Source organism: Toxorhynchites rutilus, chromosome 3 (assembly GCF_029784135.1).
Source record: "Toxorhynchites rutilus septentrionalis strain SRP chromosome 3, ASM2978413v1, whole genome shotgun sequence".
NCBI classification, from domain to species: domain Eukaryota; kingdom Metazoa; phylum Arthropoda; class Insecta; order Diptera; family Culicidae; genus Toxorhynchites; species Toxorhynchites rutilus.
In genome coordinates this window covers 98,906,482-98,922,738 of record NC_073746.1, presented here as the reverse complement: position 1 = coordinate 98,922,738, position 16,257 = coordinate 98,906,482, and the positions used below count along the sequence as shown (strand labels likewise).

Genomic DNA, 16,257 nt, shown 5'->3' with positions numbered 1-16,257 from the left:
CATGGGATTCCCCCAGGGCTCATGTTTAAGCCCCCTTTTGTAGAACTTCTATGTAAGCGACATCGACAATTGGCTTACACAAAATTGCAACCTAAGACAACTGGCAGATGATGCAGTGGTGTCAGTCGTAGGATCAAACAAATCCGACCTGCAAGGACCCTTGCAAGATACTTTGAACAATTTTTCAACCTGGGCCATTGCTCTGGGAATTGAGTTCTCCACGGAGAAAACAGAAATTGTCGTCTTTTCTAGGAAGCATACACCAGCGAAACCAAAGCTTCAACTTTTGGGTAAACCGATCACTCATGCTATTTCATTGAAGTATCTTGGGGTCTGGTTCGACTCCAAATGTACTTGGGGCCCATATTAGGTATCTGAATAAAAAATGTCAACAAAGAGTAAACTTCCTCCGTACAATTACCGGCACCTGGTGGAGAGCCCATCCCGAAGATCTTATAATGTTGTATCGAACAACTATTCTCTCAGTGATGGAGTATGGCAGTTTCTGTTTTCAATCAGCTGCCAAAACACACCTCATTAAACTCGAGTGAATTCAGTATCTTTGTCTCCGTATTGCGTTGGGGTGTATGCCCTCATCGCATACCATGAGTCTCGAGGTTTTGGCAGGCGTACTCCCACTAAAAGATCGCTTCAAATTATTATCTCTTCGGTTCCTAATCCGGTGTAAGGTTATGAACCAATTGGTGATCGGAAATTTTGAGCTAAATCGGGCTGAATTTTCATTCTGGATTCATGACTTCATATCATGAATTCATCTCCATGCAGGTTGATCCTTCTTCGTATACTCCCAAACGTGTTTGTTTACCTGACTACATCAATTCCTCTGTACATTTTGATCTGTTCAAGAAGGAAAAATCCATGGAACTCCAGATTATCATCGATCGGGGATCGTTCCTACGATCTTCAATGCAAAGTATGGGCGTATCAATTGTGATAATATGTACTTTACTGATGGGTCCTCTATGAATGAGTCCACAGGATTTGGAGTGTTCAACGAATTTTTTAGCACCTCCCACAGTCTTCCGAATCCTTGCTCAGTGTATATGCCTGAATTGGCAGCAATACACTGGGCCTTTAGACCTGTTGAACACTATTACATCGTAACGGATAGTCTTAGCTCTGTCGAAGCTATTCATTCAGTGAGGCTGGACAAGCACTGGCCGTACTCCCTTGAGAGAATACGAGAAAATTTGAGTACTTTATCCAGACGCTGTTATGTCATCACCTTTGTCCCTTCACATTGCTCAATTCCGGGTAATGAGAGGGCTGACTCATTAGCAAAGGTGGGTGCGATTGAAGGCGACATTTATCAGCGTCAAATCGCCTTCAAAGAATTTTACTCTTTAGTCCGTAAAAATACCATCGCTAACTGGCAACGCAAATGGAACGAAGATGAATTGGGCCGGTGGCTCCACTCAATTATCCCTAAGGTTAGCCTCAAACCGTGGTTCTGGACTTGTCTGGACTTGAGTCGGGACTTTATTCGCACCTTCTCCCGACTCATGTCCAATCACTGTTCGTTAGACGCGCTACTTTTTCGTTTTAATCTTGCCGACAGCAATCTCTGCGTTTTGCGGCCATGGTTACCACGACATCGAACATGTTGTTTGGTCGTGCGAGTTGTATCTTGTCGCCAGATCGAATATAGAAAACTCCCTTCGGGCTCGAGGAAAGCAGCCCAATGTGCCGGTGGGAGATGTGTTGACTCGGTTAGACCTTTATTACATGTCCCAAATATATGTTTTCCTTAAATCTATCGATCTTCGAGTGTGAATGTTCATACATCCTTTTCCCCTCCTTTTTGTCCTTCACGAGCTATCGGTTCGCTTCCTACTAACATTAGAATAAGTTAAATTGTAAATACATATTGGATGTAAGGATAGTTCTAAGAATTGAGTGTGAATGAGAATGTGAATGTGAATGTGAGTGTGAACACACATCTCCTTACATCCCATCCTTTTCCTAATGAAAATGTGTCACCCTTCTAAACTCGAGTCGACCGCGAGTAATCGGTTTCCTATTTTATTAACCATCGAAGGAGTCATGACAATATATGCTAGTAGAAGTATAGTTAAAAGTATGGCTCCTTTAAACTTATGTAACTGAGCCTGTAAACATAAACGGATTAATTAAAAAAAAAGAAGATATTTGACAAGTCGAAAAATTTAATTTATGGACACTAGCTACCATTTTTGTGCAGTTTATTTCTACAAATCCAGAAAGTGAATTCTATGTGCATTTTGTTATGAGCGTTAGCTTGATATTCTCATTTCTTTAGAACTCACTCATGATTCTGTATTAGGTGTGCAAAACATAAATCAATGATGTCCTTAGAATGCACTTCAGACTCAACTCACCACGAAAATCATACTAACAATCCTTCCCTTCCAATTAAACTTCAAAAATAAAAAATCACTGGAATAAGTATATTGAAGTTCAGAGATATTGAATAACAAAATGTATTTCAAACCATAAAATTGTATATTTCTTATCAAACGACGAATCTTATTGAACAACGCAGTAAGTCAGAGAGCATCTTTGACGTAAAAATTACTTTGTCTGAACGGAAATTGATCCCAAAACCTTCAACACGATGTGCGTGATTAGAATTAACGTCACTGACCAATCGTATTCAATTCATTCATTATTCGTACTGATATTATGAATTGTCTCTTGATATGGCCGAAGTGAATATAATTCTCGAATAATGTTCCATATACAGAATTCTACAAAATCGAAAATACACTACCGAACAACGTGTAATCGGAAATAAATATACCACGCTCTAAATAGGAAACAATGTTGTAATTTCACGCCACCTTACATATGTATCCCAGTTCAGGAATCCGTACAAGCATGAACAATTTCATTGCTGCCAAGATCCCTACACGAAGCGACTAGTTGCACTTAAATGAGATTTGTTAATTACTTGCGTTTGCGGTGACATAAGTGGTCTCCAACAAAGTGAAACAATATCCTTAGCAGCGACTTTGTACTGTCTCAGTTACCATATCTAGACATAGTTACACCTCTCCAAACCACGTGTAACGGTAATCCGGCGACGGAGAATCCACGAATGTTATTGACCTCATTACAGGCTAGACGATGCCGGGCCGTCGGCGGCTACAAGGAATATGGTTATAATCAAACGCTACCGTGCCTAATGGAAGCCATGTTTTGTGCTAATTAGTAGCGATTCAGCGTGAAACAAGACGTTTCGTTATCAGTGAGGTTTTTTTTGTGGTAGGTCACGATTTTTTATGTGGCACATGACAATCGTATGACAAAGAATAGTTAGATTAACCTTCTCGGGATTTTTCGCTAAAAAATTCAACCGTCTGGAACGTTCTGATCGCTTTACTTTTTTTGGAATATAAAATACATTCTAGATTCAATACACAATAAAATAAGATAGTTTTTTCATTCATAAAAAGGATTTAGTTTTTTCCAAGTAACACATACCCGGTAAAAGGTATATTGGAGAGTGTAAAAGAAATGGGAGAACGAAATAGACCTACAAAAAGACTCGCCGCCACGAACACGCGCGCGGTCTGTCTCCAGGCGAATCCGTATCAAATAACGAAAAAATAAATTATAAAGCATTCGGGAGCCACATGAAATCTACTAGTTCGGTTTCGACGTCGGTTGTGAAAACATCTCAACGAATTGAATTGAAAATATTAGTTTCTTCAATTGTGATTAGTGTAAATCGGAAAAAAACAACAAACCTGGCACAGGATACAGTCAACAGAAGCCGTACCTCACTGCAGCAGCCAGCACTCACGGATAAAATGTCCATCGTCGATACTCAGATACTTGACAGTGCGGAAGGGCAAATGATCGATGAAATTATATCAGAGAAAACGACGGCAGCTCTGGGCAGTCCACAAAGTACCAGCATCCTTCAAATGGCGATGACAGCGTTGCGCCTCACATCAGCAGCTCCTAGCAGTGATCGCACCAATAATAACGAGCTGCTCAATCGGAAGCAGATTACTCTTGACGAGGTGTCTTATCATGACACTTTCAGTGATTGTTGGATCGTGCTGTACGATCGGGTATACGACGTTACCAAATTTCTCCGGCAGGTGGGTTTGTTACAGAATTTATACTGAATAAAAAATGAAACGAAACTATTCAGTGTGTTATCGTGCGATATTCGTGCATGTTTGCAAGAGAAGAAGCAATAAATGGAAAGATATATTTTCGAAAGAAGTACAACTGCCAACGAGTGCTTAGAATCTTATTTGAAAACAAAAATTAAGAATAATATTTGATTTGCTTCATTTAACTGATCTACCTAGATTGAACTCAAGTGCTGTGCTGTTGGTAAACATAATCTGTTTTGACACTATTGCTGCTTGCTTAACACGTTCTGTGACACGTGGTACACGTTCTGGTACACGTTACACTTGATCTTGAAGCTACGGTGGTACAACCACAAATATTCGTTCAATGCGCTAGAAATGGTTTCTGTAGAAATATTTCGTCTAAAAAATTGAGACATTATACAAAATGCAGTGATAACTACTTTAAACAAGGCAATGCTTCATGATGTGAATGGGATGGGAGGGGAAACTTGAGATACCAACTTACTCTTTTCACACTGTCAGTAGCTAACAAACTACATATAACGTTTCGAACTATATCTTATCTTAATGGTCCAGGATCGTAGAAGCGTGAAACACGAACGTCAATTAATATACCCTATGAACAGAAAATACCAGGAATTTATAAATAAAACAAAAAAGGGTTAAATTTCAAGCAAATTTATTTTATCTCTTTCAAAATATGATCCATCTGAAGCAACACACATGTGCCAACGCTTGACCCAGTCCTCCATGCATCCCTGGTAGCCCGACGAAGGAATGGCTTTTAGTTCCCTCGTCGCATTCTCTTTGATCTTCTCGATCGACTGAAATCTCTTTCCACGAAGTGGCAACTTCAACTTGGGGAAAAAAGCGTACGGGGCCATATCAGGTGAATACTGTGCTTGCTCGATGGTATTTACTTGATGTTTGGTTAAATAATTCAGTACTATTCGGGCTCGGTGCGATGGAGCGATATTATCATGCAAAATCCAAGAATTGTCGGCCCACATTTCCGGCCGTTTGCGACGTCGGATGGCACTGAAACCTGACAGATGTAAGGTCGTACCAACACATGAAAAAAAATTGAATAGGTTCCCGCATACACGGTATGTTTAACACTAAACCTACCGATGTTTCATGTATACCTATTCCTACCACAGCGGGTCAAGTGACCCTTTATGAATAGTTAGTGAACAATGAATCGATTTATATAGTTTTGTTGAGAAATGTGACATATCATATTGCTCCTGTATATTTCGACATTTTTAGGATAACAATTATTAGTGAAATTTAAATTTATTTAAATAATGAAATCACAATTTTTGACACGCAAAATAGCACTGTAGCTTGAAATGGTTACTGGTTAATTCTAATCATTCACTATTCATTCAAAAAAAAAAAAAAAACAACAAAATATATAAAGTAATAGCAACAATATGTAATACAATAGTTTTCTATCACAACCACACATACAAATCTTTCTGATATCATATGAAAGTTTGCACAAGTCAAATAACCCGTTGCGGTAGTTAAGGCAGATTACAAATATTTCTCAGTAAAAAAAAATAACAAGAGAGGAATAAACACTGAAAAATACTTTCAATGTATGTTTTAAGAAAAGTAGTGTAAGCAAATTATGTTGTGACAATGTAATTTGCAAGGAAATTTTGACTAAAAGTTAAAAATGGGTCAATTGACACCCCCTTGGTAGGTTTAGTGTAAAATAAAAAAAATCCGGTACTTTCTGATTCAAACACAGATCATAAGATCAACTCTTCTCTCCCTTCTCTCCATTCCTAAAACAAACGAAGCATTAAACTGATAATTATATGACGCAGTACCTATGCAGCCATTCCATGCCTAATCTATATAGTTTCCTGAAAAGTGGTAATTTTTTTCTTTATCACAAAACATTGACCCGTATTTTTTTTTCGTCAGGGTGACCATTTGCATTTTAGGGCAGTTTGAAAAATCAATTTTTACCACTTTTTCCTAAAAATGGCTTCAAAAATTCATAACTTCAGAATCACTGAACCGTTTTAGTTGTTCGACAAATCAAATTGAAGCCAAAGAGCTAGCTTTTTATAAAAAATATTGAACCAGCCAAAAATGGATTTAGTTTTCGCAATTATTGATTGTAGTCGTTTTTTGTTGTTTTCATGGCTTTGGACTATATTTTTTGAAAGCTGAGGATTTTTTACATAACATATCTCGATATCAGAGATGCTATTTATTTTGTTTTTGAGATATGATTTTCCAAAGTTAACCGATGGTTCGGAAAAAAACATTTTTTTTCACCTTTTTTCCATTACAAACATTTATAATTTTTGAACTACTGGACCGATTCAGATAATCGACATATCAAACTGAAGCTTATGAGTTAGTTTTGTTTGAAAAAAATATTACTTTTGGGAAAAATTTTGATTTTCGTTTTTGTTATTATTGATTGAGTCAGTTTTTCATAATTTTCGCGGATAAAAATAGAAAGCGCTATATATTTTTTATATTTGTTCAGGAAGGCTGAGGATTTTTTACCTAACATATCTCGATATCAGAGATGCAATTTTTTCGTTTTTGAAATATGATTTTTCAAATTTAACATGTTTTAGGTCTTCGTTCAATATTCTTATGTGACTAGACTAGACCTATTCGAATAGAATCCATTATTTCCACACGTGTGACATTTTTTCAATGAAGGTTAGCTTATTGGCTTCAATTTAATATTAGGCTGTCAAAAAAGTCCTGCGGTATTTCCGCGAGGTGTCGTTGTAAGCGCGTAGTTCTAGTTGTATTCGTTGTATCGAGTCATACTATAGCTTGTTGGAAAGGAAAGGCTATAATATAGTTCTTGACAGTGTTTTGTTTGGTTAAGTCGTTCGTGAGTTATAGTGTCGCAAATATGGAGCAAAATAAAGAGAAAATCAGACATATTTTACAGTACTACTATGACAAAGGCAAAAATGCATCTCAAGCTGCCAATAAAAATTGTGGTTTCAACGTTTTCATTCTGGTGTAGAGGTCGTCGAAGATGCGCCACGCTCCGGAAGGCCTGTCGTTGAAAATTGCGACAAAATTGCTGAATTAGCCGAGAAAGACCGGCATAGTAGCAGCCGTAGCATCGGCCAAGAGCTGGGGATAAGTCATCAAACCGTTATTAACCATTTGAAGAAGCTTGGATTCACAAAGAATCTCGATGTATGGGTGCCGCACACGTTGACGCAAGAAAACATCTTTGACCGTATCGACGCATGTGAATCGCTGCTGAATCGCAACAAAATCGACCCGTTTCTGAAGCGGATGGTGACTGGCGATGAAAAGTGGCTCTCTTACGACAACGTGAAGCGCAAACGGTCGTGTTCGAAGCCCGCTGAAACGGCTCCGACGGTTGCCAAGCCCTCATTAACGGCCAGGAAGGTTCTGCTGTGTGTTTGGTGGGATTGTCAAGGAATAATCTATTATGAGCTGCTTCCCTATGGCCAAACGCTCAATTCGAACCTGTACTCCCAACAACTGGATCGCTTGAAGGTAGCACTCATGAAGAAGAGGCCATCTTTGATAAACAGAGGCCGCATTGTCTTCCATCAGGACAACGCCAAGCCACACACTTCTTTGGTGACGCGCCAGAAGCTCCGGGAGCTCGGATGGGAGGTTCTTTTGCATCCGCCGTATAGTCAGGACCTTGCACCAAGTGACTACCACCTGTTTTTGTCCATGGCGAACGAGCTAGGTAGTCAGAAGTTAGCCACAAAAGAGGCCTGTGAAAATTGGCTATCCGAGTTTTTTGCCAATAAGGAAGCGAGCTTCTATAACAGGGGTATTATGAAGTTGGCATCTCGTTGGGAACAAGTCATCGAACAAAACGGCGCATATTTGACTTAAAACAGATGATTGTAACTAATTTTATGAACAAATGAAAATTCAAAAAAAAATACCGCAGGACTTTTTTGACAGCCTAATATATCGATCATCTAAATCGGTTCAGTAGTTCAAATGTTATGAATTTTGCAAAAAATCATTTTTGGATAAAAAGGGAATAACTTTTTGGACCACCGGTTAACTTTGAAAAATCATATCTCAAAAAAAAAAGAAAATAGCATCTCTGATATTAAGATATGTTATGTAAAACATCCTCAGCTTTCAAGGAAAAATATAAAAAACTATAGTGCCCTTCAGTCCAAAGCCATGAAAACAACAAAAAACAAACTACAATCAATAATTACGAAAATAAAACCCATTGTTTTTGCAAGTTCAATATTTTTTAACAAAAGGCTAGCTCATTGGCTTCAATTTGATATGTCGATCATCTAAATCGGTTCAATTTTGCTCTGACGTTTCAATTATCACTTCAGCGAACGAAAGCACAAACCAAAACGAACATTGACACTTTTCCATACCCCCGATTAGAGAATGTTTTAAACTAGTTAGGGTACAGTCAATCCCCAATTGATGACCTTGTACTGTATAGTAATGCTTCAGAATCCGGACACTTCATCATTATCTCCAATATCAATATCACCACAAAACCAAAATATCATTAACATTTTCAATAGATGCAACTGATAGGTACTATTGAGACAATTTAGTGTAGTGCAAGACTGTTGTCAAAAAAATGTCAAAAATCAAAACGAGTAGAACAAAAAAATGCCGGATGCCCAGAATAAAAATCACATTCAGAAGATGATTCTGAATCTGGACGGATCAAAAGTTCACGATGAAATTTCTTATTGCAGGAGTGTTTAATAACAGAAAGAAAGGAACAAGGATGTTGGTGTTTGTTTTACTATTATACTAGAATAACAATGAAATAATAAGCTTTACAAAAATCAACAACTAATTATTCTCGACAAAATGCTGCTTACAATATGTATCCGGAATTTAAAGCAAAAGTGTCCTGAATTCTAATAATGATTAAAAAAGTTTTTTCGGGACGTTTCATGTTTAAAGAAGTTCAGTAAATAAAAAATGTTAAAAATGGTGGGATATTATTTATTGAATTGCTTGTCATGTGTTTATGTGTGCGTAGCTTTAAAAGATGTGTAATATTTATGAAAGGGTGGTGCTGTACCGATCTGACAAAAAACATTTTGGTTACCACAATTTATACAATTTGGAGGATTGGCGTGGATTCCAGATTCTAGATCCGAACCAGTTATTTTGTTTGGATGCGTTCTTATGTGTGTATGTAGGTTCAATTCATTCCTTATTTATTATTAGTTTCGAATACGATTTTATATACTTTCTATAACTAGTGCTGATAGTGGTCTATCTTTGTATCAGTTATCTGTTGTATTTTTAAGAATAAGTGTGATATATTTGTGTATTCCTTTCGAAGGCTCGTGAAAGTCAGATTTTAGATTCAGTTTTTCTATTGTATTTGAATGGTTTTGGGCGATTTGTTAATGTACTAATGTACAAAGTTTGTCTGTAGTTTGTATTTATATTGATAAGAATATATACTTCTATGCTTCAAAAAGTGGTCTAAGGTAGCTCATTAACACGAGCCCCGTATCGGTCCCTAGGGATTGACGATAAGCTTTTCCTCGGAAAAACGTTGATCACTTGGACTGACAGTTACAAAATAATCAACTATAAAGAAACATTGTTTGTCTTCGGATGTTTTACGATATGTGATTACTTTCTAATCTAATTTGTGAATTTTTTCACGTTGTACAATAAATATCTTTGGGAAGCGGGGACCGAAACTGATAGTGTGTAAACGCTTTTGATGCAGACTGAACGGAAAGTATAGCAAGAAAAATTCGGGGCTCAGCGTGTTAATAACCCTCCAGCGGCGCGCTCTTAATCTCTGATATAGTACTACGCCCGAAAACACAAAGAACATAGCACCGATTCGAACTATGCTTGAGGAGTTCTTTCGATAACCTTTTTAGGTAACCTAATATTCATGATCTCCGGCGACAGGGCCCGTGTTAACATATTCACATCACTTACCGCAGTGATAATCCTCCCCACTAACAACTATCCCTTCCATGATAAACGCTAGGGAACCACGCTATAGAGGCGACCCTTCTGACCTTCGGGCGGCGAATATCATACTAACATTCCTTCCCTTCCTCTGGTGACTGCAAGGACGTGGCCGGCGTCGTTATTGACCATTTAAAGCTCGAATCACCGAAAATTGCACAACGAGAATGATTTGCTAGTCCCAAGCGTCATTCTGTGTGTTCTTTGTGCAATTCGGTTGGTTCAGGTCAATCACGGATAGCAACTACGAATTGTACAGTCTACACAAGCTCAAGCTCAAGCTCAAAATGGTGGAATATTATTTATTGTTTATCACTATATCTGACAAATTACGGTACTTTAAGTTATTTAACCCTTAGCGGTCGCATTGAATTTTGATAGCTGCACACATGAGCACATTGGGTTATTGAAATTCTTCAAATCACACATGCTAGGATTGTAAATGACAATTACGATATTGTCATTGCTGTTGATAAAACACCGGCTGGAGATCACGTGTGACGCTTTCCATCTTCTTCATCAATGGAACTAACGTCCATAACGTACGTCTTCTCAACATAGTATTGTTTACGTCATTTTTATTCTTACTTAATTGAAATTGCTATGCCAAGAAACATAAATGTATTCTGAGTAACAAACTCTAAAATATATGTGACCACATCTAAAGGTCAGAAGATTTTTTTTTTGATGCAAGATTACCCGGCGGTTCCACAGGGACAAAATGGATGTTGAATCAACATTCAAAGACGAAGTCCCGTCACATTATGAACATCATTGCTCATTTTGAATTAATCTTTATGAACAAAACAAAAGAGTGCGCTCGATGGATTTTTATGATGATTTGAGGCAACATTATTCTACGATGTCATGAGCAATACCAACAATTCATGGTCGACATGTAGGCGAATGTAGAAAACGAACGACTGCGATTCCTACGATACAACAGAAGCGGTGTGAGGAAGAATACATTCACTTCCGAGATACTATCATGAGCAACGCCGATACAGACTTGCCAGGCAAAAACGTCTATTGACCAACTACCCATCCGTGTTCTGCGATCTGACCGAGTCAGATTTACCCGAACGGATCACAATTCTTACATTCTGTAATCCGTTAGATTTATATAAAATCGAATCATGCCAATATAACAACTTTGACACGCTATTCGACAAACACGACATTGAGCTTTGTGTCCCACTTCCGTAACGCGAAAATGGTGATGAATTTTCGGGTGGAATAAACACACTTTTGAGACATAAACAATGAATAAAAATCAGCTTTACCGTATCAAATATGTGTTCTATGTTATAAGGTAATACATGCCCCACGGGTGGGGAAAAATCTTGAATGAAAATTGTGTCTGATAATAATTTCAGGTTATGGAGAAAGTTTTAAATGCCATGCCAGGTAAATGCCAGGAAATTTATTAAAAAAAGTTAAGTTAAGAGTTAAGTTAGGACTATGCCTTTAAGTATTCAAATAACATCGAGTAATAACACATGCCAAATATGATGACATGTTTTCATTCAAATTTTTACAATTTAAAATTGCTTTCGGTTCTGCTAATACGATAGCAGCCATTCCATGGCAAACCGATATAGTGGTCCTCAGATTTTCATGAAAAAATTGTAGTTTTGTTCCTTATCGCAAAATATTAGACCCGTATTTTTTTATTTTCCCATTAGGGTGCCCATTTCAATTTTAGGGTGGTTCACTAAAACAACTTTTTCCCTTTTTTCCAAAAATTACTTTTTTCAAAAATTCATCGCTTCTGGAATACTGAACCGATTCCGATAATCAACATATCAAATGGAAGCCAATGTTAGTACTCTTTGGAAAAATATTACTCTTCATTACTTGTTTACACAGAATACATATTCGATACGGAAAAGATTATTTTCATTCATAATTTTATTTTGAATTATTTCATTCCACCTGAAAATCCATCATTGTCATTGTTGTTTCCCAAACTCGTAAAACGAAGCTCAATGCAGACAACGCGATTTTTTTCTCCAAAATATAAAGTTTATTGGGTTCCTTTAGCGTTAGCTCTTCGGGCCGGAATTCCATCATTTCACAATTTCTACTGTTGACGAATCGACGAATTTTGTGTGTATGAAATGCGTCTTTTGTAAGAATCTCTTCTTTGAATTTCACGACATATTCCAACTCTATGTTGTACTATCTACAAGACTTTTCACACTAAAAACTCATTGAAATCAACTTACCAATAATGAACACTATTTACAATGCTCCCGTTCCTCAGCATCCCGGTGGCCACGATGTACTACTGGAACACGCTGGACGAGATGCAACCATCGCCTTCATCGGGACCGGTCATTCGGAGGCAGCGATCGCATCGCTGAAGCTGTACGAAATCGGAGAACTACCACAACGCGAGTGCATCTACAGATCGGCAAGGAAGCTGATCGCAACTATTCTTCCTGACTAAAGCGGTGTTGGGAATCTACGTGAGACTGACGAGTAACTGCACCATTGTATGATTTTATCGTTGCCCGGTTAGAGCGACAGCCCAGAAGACTTTGATTGTACTATAAGTTATTATTTCGCTGATTCAAATCAATTCATTTTAAATAAGATACATCATGTGGTTGGGATAGCTTTAAAAGTGCTTATTCATTCTAACTCAGTGAAAATATGCTTTATAATCATGAGACAGTATTGACAACCAGCATCATTCATATTTATCACTAAATATAAGGAATAAATACAATAGATGTGAAATGTAAAAAAAATAATATTTAAATCATATTGTAAATGGGTCTGTGTTTATCCGATGATTATTTACTAGACAATGTTTTAATCCGATAACCAACCGGAGACCGAACTATTCATTCGTGTTGGTGAAGAAGCCTTCTGTATCAGCTCTAACTGAGGAAGTTCTCCCCATATCATCGAGACGGGGACGCAGTCAGTTTCAAGTCCGAGTAACGGTGAGTGGGGCCAAGCTCTACCGTGAAGTCTGGTACGTACTGTCTTCTTTGAAATATTCAACCGACTCACACGTGTTGAGTCTTCTTCTACAACTCGATTCCACTTTTTTTTCAATCTCGATTCCTTATTTTTCCTCTTTCTCTTCATTCTCATTTGTTTAGTGAAGGTACACCGCGGCAAGATGAAACAGTTTTTTCAAATTTGAATTTTAAATTGGTGTAATAAAATCATAAGATTAGAGGAACTGGTACAAATTCGGTACCCCGTGGGTAATTTGGTACCCACCCGGATCTCCGGCGGTAATGAGCGCACTCTGGTGGTGAATAAAAAAAAAGGGTTCTAGTAATGTAGTAAAAAACGTCAGATGCCAAAAACCCAAAATGTCTGTGTTTTAGAAAAAAAAACAATTTTTGTTGTTTTTGAAATCTCGAAAATTTTTCATGTGCGTCTTTTGAAAAATCATTAAAAATCGAATAGTGAACCGATTTTAAGCATTAAAGCTGATTTGGATCAAGAAATTGATGTTCTTCAACGAATTCGAGTAAGTGTATCGAGATGTTAATCACAAATTTCATAGATTTCATTCCAAAGTGAAAATTCGGTATGCGGGTTATTTTGCATTTTAATTACATTTTAATGATTCCATGGGCCCATTCCGCCTGCACCGAATGCGAGACTGGTTACTACGCCTGTTGTAAAGGCTTTGATTCGTTTAACTTTTTAGTTAGAAATAAATCGAGATGAAATTTGTTCACTTTTTCTTGAAAAATCGTTTTTTCTCTTTGTTCCTCTTTGTTTTGTAAAATTGCATGCTTTTTCGTCAAAGTTGAGTTAATTTACGTAAGATAGTGTACTTCACTTCTATTTTGTATGAAAATGTCAAAAGCTACATTTTTCAGTGATTTCAGGACGATTCTTTTAATTTGATAAAATAAAAAATGGGGTGCCAAGGCATCTCGTGTACTCGAATTTGAGTTGTTTCATTTTTACACCCAAAATTTATTTTTAGCTCATGTTTTGTCATCCCGATTTATGACATTAAATGAGACATAACATAACAGAAAATGTCATGACTCACAAATACAGGGAAGTATTTATATAATATACATGGTACAGCAATATAAGATTAATACGAGCGAGCGAAACAAAAGACAAATAAGCTTTCCGCATACTTTGCCACATACACGGCCCAGACCAAGATAGATATTGTTCTCTTTCATGCGCTCCTTTTTTACTCTTAGAAAACGCTTCCCAACTTCATTTTGTAATCAGGTGCAATATTATCATGTATTTGCTGAACAACTGCTGAAGCATCATTAGCTATGTGGATAGCGTGGCCGTGTAAAATAGCTTTGCATTCCAACCGACCTTTGTTCGATCCTCATTGACGTAGTACGGACTATTTTTTGGCACTGTAAATGACAATTACGATATTGTCATTGCTGTTGATAAAACACCGGCTGGAGATCACGTGTGACGCTTTCCATCTTCTTCATCAATGGAACTAACGTCCATAACGTACGTCTTCTCAACATAGTATTGTTTACGTCATTTTTATTCTTACTTAATTGAAATTGCTATGCCAAGAAACATAAATGCATTCTGAGTAACAAACTCTAGAATATGTGTGACCACATCTAAAGGTCAGAAGATTTTTTTTTGATGCAAGATTACCCGGCGGTTCCACAGGGACAAAATGGATATTGAATCAACATTCAAAGACGAAGTCCCGTCACATTATGAACATCATTGCTCATTTTGAATTAATCTTTATGAACAAAACAAAAGAGTGCGCTCGATGGATTTTTATGATGATTTGAGATTTTTATGATGATTTGAGGCAACATTATTCTACGATGTCATGAGCAATACCAACAATTCATGGTCGACATGTAGGCGAATGTAGAAAACGAACGACTGCGATTCCTACGATACAACAGAAGCGGTGTGAGGAAGAATACATTCACTTCCGAGATACTATCATGAGCAACGCCGATACAGACTTGCCAGGCAAAAACGTCTATTGACCAACTACCCATCCGTGTTCTGCGATCTGACCGAGTCAGATTTACCCGAACGGATCACAATTCTTACATTCTGTAATCCGTTAGATTTATATAAAATCGAATCATGCCAATATAACAACTTTGACACGCTATTCGACAAACACGACATTGAGCTTTGTGTCCCACTTCCGTAACGCGAAAATGGTGATGAATTTTCGGGTGGAATAAACACACTTTTGAGACATAAACAATGAATAAAAATCAGCTTTACCGTATCAAATATGTGTTCTATGTTATAAGGTAATACATGCCCCACGGGTGGGGAAAAATCTTGAATGAAAATTGTGTCTGATAATAATTTCAGGTTATGGAGAAAGTTTTAAATGCCATGCCAGGTAAATGCCAGGAAATTTATTAAAAAAAGTTAAGTTAAGAGTTAAGTTAGGACTATGCCTTTAAGTATTCAAATAACATCGAGTAATAACACATGCCAAATATGATGACATGTTTTCATTCAAATTTTTACAATTTAAAATTGCTTTCGGTTCTGCTAATACGATAGCAGCCATTCCATGGCAAACCGATATAGTGGTCCTCAGATTTTCATGAAAAAATTGTAGTTTTGTTCCTTATCGCAAAATATTAGACCCGTATTTTTTTATTTTCCCATTAGGGTGCCCATTTCAATTTTAGGGTGGTTCACTAAAACAACTTTTTCCCTTTTTTCCAAAAATTACTTTTTTCAAAAATTCATCGCTTCTGGAATACTGAACCGATTCCGATAATCAACATATCAAATGGAAGCCAATGTTAGTACTCTTTGGAAAAATATTACTCTTCATTACTTGTTTACACAGAATACATATTCGATACGGAAAAGATTATTTTCATTCATAATTTTATTTTGAATTATTTCATTCCACCTGAAAATCCATCATTGTCATTGTTGTTTCCCAAACTCGTAAAACGAAGCTCAATGCAGACAACGCGATTTTTTTCTCCAAAATATAAAGTTTATTGGGTTCCTTTAGCGTTAGCTCTTCGGGCCGGAATTCCATCATTTCACAATTTCTACTGTTGACGAATCGACGAATTTTGTGTGTATGAAATGCGTCTTTTGTAAGAATCTCTTCTTTGAATTTCACGACATATTCCAACTCTATGTTGTACTATCAACAAGACTTTTCACACTAAAAACT

At 37.1% G+C, this 16,257-nt stretch overlaps 1 protein-coding gene across 1 annotated transcript; it reads left to right on the top strand.

Moving 5' to 3' along the window:
• The first annotated feature begins 3,597 nt into the window (after positions 1–3,597).
• Positions 3,598–16,257, top strand: LOC129778676 (uncharacterized). Its single transcript, XM_055785732.1, has 2 exons — positions 3,598–4,109; positions 12,364–16,257. The coding sequence occupies exons 1-2, from the start codon at positions 3,636–3,638 to the stop codon at positions 12,547–12,549; spliced, it is 660 nt and encodes a 219-aa protein (XP_055641707.1). The 5' UTR covers positions 3,598–3,635; the 3' UTR covers positions 12,550–16,257.

Excerpts from the sequence above, each read along its gene's own strand:
- LOC129778676 (XM_055785732.1), top strand. The coding sequence starts at position 3,636 with ATGAAATCTACTAGTTCGGTTTCGACGTCGGTTGTGAAAACATCTCAA. Across the intron at positions 4,110-12,363 it reads TTACCAAATTTCTCCGGCAG|CATCCCGGTGGCCACGATGT; the intron begins GTGGGTTTGTTA and ends CCCGTTCCTCAG.